The sequence below is a fragment of the Arabidopsis lyrata genome, assembly GCF_000004255.2.
Source record: "Arabidopsis lyrata subsp. lyrata unplaced genomic scaffold ARALYscaffold_7, whole genome shotgun sequence".
NCBI classification, from domain to species: domain Eukaryota; kingdom Viridiplantae; phylum Streptophyta; class Magnoliopsida; order Brassicales; family Brassicaceae; genus Arabidopsis; species Arabidopsis lyrata.
This window is the reverse complement of record NW_003302549.1, coordinates 13,764,751-13,774,494: the sequence shown is the minus strand read 5'-3', so window position 1 is coordinate 13,774,494 and position 9,744 is coordinate 13,764,751. Positions and strand designations below refer to the sequence as shown.

Below are 9,744 nucleotides of genomic sequence, written 5' to 3'. Positions count from 1 at the left end.
GGTGGAGAAGGTCGTGAGGTGGAGAAGCAACTTGAATCCTAGAGCCACCGCCTTGTGTGTTGTTGGCGTTGATTGCCGCCGCCGTTCCAAAGCTTACATGGCCGTCGTTGTGAGAAACTATCGTGAGTCTGGTGGAGGAGAAGAGAGAGAGCGTGAGACCATGGCCACCGTGTGTCACCGGAGCAACTGTAGCTATCGTCGAGGCCGTTAAAGGTAAGGAAACCCTATATCTCTATAATAACTTGCAAAGGAAGTTTCTTATGTTGTCTTTTATCCCTTTCAATATTGAAAGCGTAAATGGGCTTATTCTATGTTAAATGGGCTTATTCTTCCTTTCTTTTATCCTCTCAATATTGAAAGCGTAAATCCGAGTCAATCCTTCCATTTTCCATTATGTCGATCTTGATTATTCTATTTTCACATAAAGGGAGCTTATTCTATGTTAAATGTAGGGGTGGGCATTTAAACCGAACCGAACCGAACCGACCCAACCCAACCGAACTCAAACCGACCTAAACCGAACCCAAGCTTAGACTCAAACCATTCGGTTGGGTTTATTCTCAACCCAAAACCGAACCGAACCGATAACCCAATGTGTTTATTTAATTAATTAGTTAATTATATTAATAATATTATAAATAACTAAATATGTGTTTATTTTTACTTTTATAATAATTTGAATAAATGTAAAATATATTTAATTATCTCTAAAACTCTAACTCTAAAAAAATTAGGGTTCTCCTTCTAACTTATAAAGAGTAAAACTCAAAAATACTTTCATATTTTATTCTTGATGACATTGCGTGAAGGAATCATGGAAGATTGGTATGTTACGTTGTTAATTGGATTTCATTTTCCTTTTCTTCTAATTACCATGGTTGGGTTTTTTAGGTTTTTCTTTTCATGGTTAATTTGAATTATTCAATTTAAACTTACAACTTGAAATTACTTTATCAATTTCAATGTTCAAACTTCAAAGACAATGAAATTTTTGGTTTTGTTACATTAATTGATTTTTTGAACCGAACTCAAACCGAATCCAAGTAAAACCGAACCGAACCAAACATAAACTGACCCAAACACAAACCGAACCAAACTAACTTCGGTTGAGTTTGGTTAGAGTTTTACGAAACCCAAATAAACCGAACCAAACCGAACTGAACCCAAACCGAACCCGAAGTTAAACCGAAATGCCCACCCCTAGTTAAATGGGCTTCTTTTATCGCGCCGAACCCGATTTAATGTTTCGAGGATACAATTTATTTTTGGTTCGAGTCGAGTTAACCGGTTGGTGCTAAATCATTCTCCTAGAAGTTATATAAGGCAAAAAGAGTTGTTAGTGTTAAAAGAAAACAATATTAAATAATCGTATAATTTCTATCTAAAAATATAAAGAAACAACTACTCTAGTTGTGGAAGCCCCCTTGGCCCATTGGTTGACTAAGCATTAATTAATGCTTCTACACCAAGAGGTCTGGGGTTCGAGTCCCAGATATTGCGATTTATTAACAAATTTGCAGATTAATGGAGGCAAATGTGCAGGAGATCTCCAGCGATGTACAATTATAGCAGTTCGCCAGGATTCTACACAGAGAGGAAAGTGTCGTCAGGTCGTGGATCATTGAAGGTAACCATCAAGAGTATGAAGAAGAAAGTGTCGTATGTCGTGGATCTAATAAGGGTCGGAAATAATTGTCCGTTGTAGAGTCGTCTATGTAAAAGTTCTCATAATTTGCAATAAATAATAAATCGAGACGTTAAAAACAAATAAATAACTACTCTAGTCACCACATTATAATTTGGAAATAATAGCGGTATAAAAAAATCTTGTACCACCAATTATTTATAGATTTTCATTACAAATTATATTTTTTTTTTACAAATGAATAATAATTAAACAAAATAGCATTATATAAAATCGCCAGAGTATAGTTTCAAAACCAGTTTATCTTAAAAACAAATGCTCACAACCAAATCCATAATATTCTAACTTGAGGTAGGGGATTGCTAGATTCCGTTCTTGGCCCCATTATGCATATTTTAAGAGAATATCCGGCTATGAGTGGAATATGGCAGCGTCTTGTACCTATTGGGAAAGCCCAGCGTTTCTTTACACAGTCCTTGTTGGAGTGGTTGTATGAGAATCTCAGCAGGGAAGTGCAAATGGAACATTACCCTTGGTCTACATTATTTGGGATGTCAGTTTGGTGGGGATATGGAAATGGCGGTGTGGGAACATTTTTGGAGTAAATGGTAAATGCAGGGACAGAGTTGCGTTTGTCAGGAAGTTGGCAAGTGAGGTGCAGGAAGCTAACTCATCTCTCAAGGGGTTGCGGGCGAGGAGGGGAAGAATAGAGCGGATGGTTAAGTGGGAGCCGCCGAGAGATGGATGGATGAAAATAAACACTGATGGAGCGTCACATGGTAATCCGGGGAGAGCCACAGCAGGTGGTGTGTTACGGGATGAGACAGGGACTTGGCGTGGAGGCTATGCTTTGAATATAGGCATATGCTCGGTTCCGTTGGCGGAACTGTGGGAAGTATATTATGGCCTTTATATAGCATGGGAGAGGCGAGTGACGCATTTAGAGTTGGAGGTAGACTCAAAGGTGCTAGTTGAGTTTCTTAAGACAGGGGTTAACGACACGCACCCGCTGTCCTTCTTGGTACGATTGCGCCATGGCTTCATTTCGAAGGACTGGAATGTCCGGATTTCTCATACATATAAGGAGGCTAATCATCTTGCCGACGGATTAGCGAATTATATATATCATATATAACATCACATTATCAAACATCATTACTAACACATATCAAAGTCAACAATCATCGTCATAACTTCACACCAATCTTATCCTATACAATCAGATCTAAACCTACACATCATGCGTCAAGGAGAATAATACCGAAAGAAAATGATACTATGCTTCGCAAATACCACCCTCACCTTAGCCTATTGAAGACGAAGACTCACTTCTCCTTTCTTTTCATTTAGGCATACTTAATATCTTTACTGCAACCACATGATCTTAAGTTCTACCTTGGTTCTCCATCAAAGGGGACCTGAATTCATGAGTCATTAAAGCTCTTGCAAAGCTTCAGCTAAAACCGAGCTCATTTACCCAACCAACAACACAAACTCGTTATAACTTTTTAGTTTTTACAAAACAGAAACTGAATTTGATCGAAAAAAAAAAGTTACAAAACAGAAACTGAATCAGAGAAAAAGTCTTTTCTCTCCTAAACCTAAAAACCCTTATTTGCCTTCTCTCCTACGAATTTCTATCTAGATCATATTCGTTTATCTCTTGAGTAGGTTTTAGGGTTTCTCGCTTCACAGGTTTTAGAGGAAGATGAATTATACGAGATTTGACCCCAAGGTCCAGCTTATACTTGCAAAGGCTCGAACACTTGCCATCGTATCGTCACATGTTCAAGTAACTCCTCTGCATCTCGGAGTTGGTTTGATTTCTGACAAGACTGGTGTTTTCTATCGAGCAATCACCACTGCAGGAGGAAGCGAACTCTTGGCTCAGTCAGCTGTCAAAGTCATCAAACAAGCCTTAAAAAAGCTCCCAAAACAGGTTCCTCCACCAACTGGAGCCATTCCTCGATACCCAAGTCGTAAGAATCTTCCAAAACAGACTCCTCCAATATCGAATGGGGCCATTCCTCAATATCCAGGTCTTAACATACCTCAAAATCCCATTCCCTTCTTAACTAGAACCATTCCTCAAAACAATGCAAGTCTTGTTATGGTCTTAAATCGTGCACAAACGAAGCCCGGGGAGACCAGTGTGGGAGTAGAGGCATTGGTGATTAGTCTTCTTGATGATTCTCAAATCAGGGATTTGTTGAAAGAAGCTGGTTCTGTACCAGAGAAGGTTAAGTCTGAGGTGGAGAAGCTTGGTGGCGAGGTAAACCTTCAGGCTTTGAAGACTTATGGGATAGATTTGGTTGAGCAAGTAGGTAAGCTTGATCCTGTCATTGGCCGAGACAAGGAGATTAGAAGAGTTGTTGGGATTCTCTCAAGGAGAACCAAGAACAACCCCGTGCTTATTGGTGAGCCAGGTGTTGGAAAAACTGCTGTGGTTGAAGGTTTGGCTCAAAGGATATTGAAAGGAGACGTGCCTATCAATCTTACCGATGTAAAGCTCTTTTCCTTGGACTTGGGTGCAATGGTTGCCGGAACAACACTACGTGGACAATTCGAAGAAAGATTGAAGTCGGTCTTGAAAGAAGTTGAGAATGCTCAAGGCAAAGTTGTTCTCTTTATCGATGAGATCCACATGGCTCTTGGTGCTGGAAAGGCAAGTGGCTCCACGGATGCTGCTAATTTGCTTAAGCCTATGTTAGCAAGAGGTCAGCTTCGTTGCATTGGTGCTACTACGCTTGAGGAATACCGAACACATATCGAGAAAGATGCTGCATTCGAGAGAAGGTTCCAACAAGTGTATGTAGCTGAGCCTAGTGTCCCTGACACTATCAGTATTCTTCGAGGGCTTAAAGAAAAATATGAAGGACACCATGGTGTTCGTATCCAAGACAGTGCTCTTGTTGTTTCTGCTCAATTGTCTGCGCGTTACATCACTGGTCTGTTGCGCGATCTTTCTATTTAAGATGTCCTTGGTTTATGATAATTATTTTATTTTTGCTGATTTGTGTTCTATTTCTGTTCTGTATTTGCTTAGCTCGACGTTTACCGGATAAGGCAATTGATTTGGTTGATGAGTCTTGTGCACATGTGAGAGTCCAGCTTGATAGTCAACCAGAAGAAATTGATTACCTTGAAAGAAAAACAATGCAACTAAAGATAGAGATTCATGCTCTCGAAAAGGAGAAGGACGACAAAGCTAGCGAAGCTCGCCTAGTCGAAGTATATTACTTTGAAAACATGTTCTTTATATATAAGTCTGCTTAGTAAGTGTTGTTTATATACGAGCTTCTTTGATTTGTTATTCTGCAGGTGAGGAAAGAGCTTGATGACTTGAGGGACAAGCTTGAGCCTCTTACAATAAAATACAAGAATGAGAAAAGGATAATTAATGAAACTCGGAGTCTTAAACAGAAACGAGATGAGCTCATGATTGCTCTACAAGAGGCTGAGAGACAATATGACCTTCCTAAAGCTGCTGATCTAAGATATGGGGCAATTCAGGAAGTAGAATCCGCGATAGCAAAATTAGAAAAGAGTGTTAAAGATAACGTGATGCTTACGGAAACTGTTGGGCCAGAGAATATTGCTGAGGTAGTGAGCCGATGGACTGGGATTCCAGTGACTGCACTTGACCAGAACGAGAAGAAGAGGCTGATTTCTCTTGCTGATAGGTTGCACGAGAGAGTTGTTGGACAAGACGAAGCCGTGAAAGCTGTAGCTGCGGCAATTCTAAGGTCAAGGGTTGGACTAGGAAGGCCACAACAACCATCTGGTTCCTTTCTTTTCCTCGGTCCAACTGGTGTTGGTAAAACTGAGCTGGCTAAAGCTCTTGCTGAGCAACTCTTTTACGATGAAAACCTACTTGTTAGGCTTGATATGTCGGAGTATATGGATAGATCCACTGTTAATAAACTTATAGGGGCACCACCCGGGTACTTGCTTATAACTCAAGCCTCTTATGTGCGTTTGTGATTAATGGTATAATGGAAACTCAAATGATAGTACTTTGTTTTTAGGTACATTGGTCATGAAGAAGGTGGACAACTAACCGAACCCGTGAGGAGACGACCTTACTGTGTTGTACTATTTGATGAAGTTGAAAAGGCCAATGTTACTGTATTCAACACGCTACTTCAAGTGTTAGAAGACGGGAGATTAACCGATTCGCATGGGAGGACAGTCGATTTCAAAAACACAGTGATCATAATGACTTCTAACCTTGGTGCTGACCACCTTATTTCAGGGCTTACTGGTGAAGTGACAATGCAAGTGGCTCGAGACAACACAATGAAAGAGGTGAAAAAACATTTCAGGCCAGAGCTGTTAAACAGATTGGATGAGATAGTGATGTTTCATCCTTTGTCCCACGAGCATTTGACAAAAATTGTTCAACTCCAAGTGAATAATGTTGCTAATCGTCTTGCTGAGAAAGGTGTATCTATGACTGTATGCATTGGACTACATTTTAGCAGCGAGTTACGACTCGGTAAATGTCCTTTTTCCTTATCACTTAACAAGTATATGTTGCGCTTGAGGTTTTACATTTGTATCACTCACTTACGTATGATTATTATTGTAGGTGTATGGTGCTAGGCCTATTAGAAGATGGCTAGAGAGGAATGTGGTCACAGATATATCGATGATGATTGTACGAGAAGAAATCGATGACGACTCCATTGTGTGCATTGATGTAAACGTGGATAAAACTGATCTTGTCTACCAAATAGATGAGAATGTGGTTGCGAAGAAGACAGAGCAAACGTCAGATGTTGTGATTCATTCACGGAATAAGAGGGGAAGAAGCAATGAAGAAACTTTAACCAAAAAAATAAAAAGTGAAGTCATAGTGATAGATTGAAGAATGATCAAGGATTGAAAGTTAGATTCATATATCTCTACGCTCTGCTTTTTTTATTTTAGTTTATATGTAAGATTTGTGTTACCTTTGTTCATATCAGCTTTCCAAATCTTACAATAAGATGGATCAATCATTATGTTGAGTTCTTAAAAAACTATCATGTTATTAATTTACTAAAATGAAAACAAATAAATGGGTTTATCGGTCTTAAACCGGAATCTTTTCGGGGAGTTTGGTGTTTCCGGTTACAGTCAAACTGTCGTAGTAATCCACAAGCACCTTCCAGCCTCCAGGGCACATAAATCCATCTGGAGGGTTCTCTCTGTTCTTTGCCAATGCTCTCATCTATCAAAACAACCACCAAATCAAGCTTTAGTCAGAAATCGAGTACACTTAAAGCTTAGTTACATTATGTCCCAAGTGGTTTGAGAAGTTATTTACCTTAGTGCCAGAAATGAACAAGAAATCCTGTGCCCTAGTGGGATCAAAGAAAGCCATCTTGCCTTGTGTCTTATCGTAAGCAGCAACCTAAACCAATTAGAACCAGAAATCAGAACTCAAAAAGCTTAAATCTTTTAAGGAGATACCGAGGTTGAGTATTATGCGATTTTGATGTATATACCCTGAAAGGAAGAATGTTGAGTCGTTCGAGTCCAGGAGCCATGCTTAGTACTTTCTTCCCGTGATCAGCATCATACAGGTCACGTTTCTCCACAGGATGACCCATTCCAGCTGGATCCCTACCCACAATGTAGAAGTTAGCACCGGCATTGATCCTAGCCTTTGCGTGCCACTGCACTTCGGTTGGACCAGCATATAGCATTGGAGATGGGAATATAGAAACCACAGTCGTCTCTGGATCAAGAACACCGTCCTCTAACACCTAATTAAGTCACGTAAACCAACTCAGCATCTCCTATAAAGAAACTAGTAACAACACACAAAGAAGAAAAGACTTTGCTTCCATTATTACCTTCTCGTGCTGTTTCATTCGCCAGCTTAAAGGAACATCATCCGCTTTCGTAAACCCTCCCAATGGATGAAGCAAAAGTATTGGGTTTTTATAACCCATCTCAAGAAGTCTCCTACGAGTATCAGTCATAAGAAGAGCATGTCCGTTATGAACCGGGTTCCTAAGCTGGAACGCAAAGACCGCATCCGCGCCACGCTTCTCTAGCTCCTTACGCAGTTCAAACGGCGAAAGCCTGAAACGATCAAGCCCATCATTGTACTTAACAGGTTCTAAAACCTCAAGATCACCACCAATAAGCCAGTTTCCAGCATTAGTTATCGCCTCTTCTACATAAGGCAAACCCGGTGCAGTCGTACCCCAAGTTCTCGCTATCCGTTCCTCTTTCGGATGTTTATAAATCTCAATACTGAAAATGTATACACAATCAACAACAGACCAATAAAAACCGAAACTTTATTCCTCAAAATCTTATAAAAACCTAAAAGAAACTTACTCATTGAGAATAGCGATTGGATTATCATCAGAATCAACAAGAGAGACACGTTTCGATTCACCAATTAGGGTTTTTTGTTGATCATCAATAGCAAGAACAATAGGCACAGACATATTAACAACAGATCCATCATCAAGATTGAGCAAATTGAAATGAAGAGTTTGGAGGAACTCAGATTCCCTCATAAACCCTCGAAGAGGACTAGCCCAACCTTCACTCAATACATGCATCCATTGCAAATCAATCGCCGTCAATCTCACTTTCGGCAAATCAGCCGCTTCGTGTTTCTTCTCTCGCCGTCGTGGCTCCGATACAACAAGATCTACAAGCTTCCCACCATCTGGCTCGATTAAGCCAGCTCGTACACGGAGGGTTGTTAGGTTACGGTTTCTTGAATACGAAGGGAATGAAATGGATGTGGTTATGGAATCGGATTTGTGGGGTTTGGTGAGAGGTTGAGAGAGGAAAGAGGTTGATTTGGGGAAGACGGTGGACATGGAAGCCATTGAAGGAGGAGAATCGAAAGCCAAAAACAGAGAGGAATGTGAAATTTTGAAGTTTTTTTGTTCTGTAATGGAGAATGAGAATCTTCGAAATGAATTTTGAAGTGGAAGATGAAGTGTGAGTGGGCTTTTATAGACCAATGTGATTTGTTTTAAGGACCGTCTTGCAAATGTATCTGGACACTTGTTTTGTTTTAGTATAAATCTATATTTATATTATCTATATATACATTTTTGGATGACTTTTAGCAAATAAATCATGAAGTTGATAAGTATTTACAATGGAATGCCACTGGTGGGTCGGGTTTTTGTTTATTTTTTGACCCGAAATCGTTTTAAACAGATCTTCCTTTAATTTTGCACAAAAAAAAGACATTAAATCTATATATACATTTTTGGATGACTTTTGGCAAATAAATCCTGGAGTTGGAATGTATTTACAAAGAATGCCATTGGCATTTATTATTTACTTTTACAAAATTTAAATAAAAGATATGAACCAAACAATATCTTGCCTAATTTGTTTTTAAAAATCTCTACACAATCTTTCCATATATCTTCAAAAAACTTTTATAGCAAATATTTATATTAACATTTTGCATAGTAATAAAAATACTAATTTATAATAATCAAAATATTCACATAGAAAAATTATATACACATACAAGAAAAAACTATATATGTCATCATTTAAGCCGTTGCTTTATTTAAATAAAATAAAAACACAAAAACCTAAAATCATATATTTTATATGATAAATTTAAAATATATATTAGTAATATAAATTTAAAATCATTCAAAGAACGGTATATCACGGGTGAGATCCTAAAATTATTGGATTTTATTACAATAATAATTTATTTTCTTGGATTTTATAACACTAATAATTTAGCTAATGGGATAATATAGACGGGTTTATATGGAATGACGGGTTTGGGTCGATATTAATAACGGTATATTAAGGATGAAATCCTAAAATTAACAATCAAAATACAATTATACAATCTTAAACACAAAACAAAAGAAACAATATTAACAAAACAAATACAACTTAAAATTTTTAGTTATTAAAAAACCGACCCACGGTATACTTCGGAGTCAAATATTCAAAATTTTAAAATCCACCATACATCGTTACTTAAAAAAAATGTATGTTTTCGTATCTATACTTTAAAAATTGAAACCTAAACAATAGTAATCATACACTAGATAATACATAGATAGATATCTACATTTAAAAATACAAATTAATATGATATA

At 38.2% G+C, this 9,744-nt stretch overlaps 2 protein-coding genes across 2 annotated transcripts; one reads left to right on the top strand and one right to left on the bottom strand.

Moving 5' to 3' along the window:
- The first annotated feature begins 3,319 nt into the window (after nt 1–3,319).
- Nucleotides 3,320–6,591, top strand: LOC9304335 (putative chaperone protein ClpB2, chloroplastic). Its single transcript, XM_021018988.1, is given in 6 exon segments — nt 3,320–4,593; nt 4,692–4,876; nt 4,967–5,589; nt 5,674–6,105; nt 6,107–6,143; nt 6,237–6,591. Coding segments are annotated over 6 exon segments (2,796 nt in total). The 5' UTR covers nt 3,320–3,353; the 3' UTR covers nt 6,516–6,591.
- LOC9304334 (ATP-sulfurylase 3, chloroplastic) lies at nt 6,542–8,623 on the bottom strand. Its single transcript, XM_021018989.1, has 5 exons — nt 7,982–8,623; nt 7,489–7,894; nt 7,138–7,398; nt 6,957–7,043; nt 6,542–6,860 (listed from the first exon to the last, which is right to left on the bottom strand). The coding sequence occupies exons 1-5, from the start codon at nt 8,485–8,487 to the stop codon at nt 6,723–6,725; spliced, it is 1,398 nt and encodes a 465-aa protein (XP_020874648.1). The 5' UTR covers nt 8,488–8,623; the 3' UTR covers nt 6,542–6,722.
- Between the last annotated feature and the right edge of the window lie 1,121 nt (nt 8,624–9,744).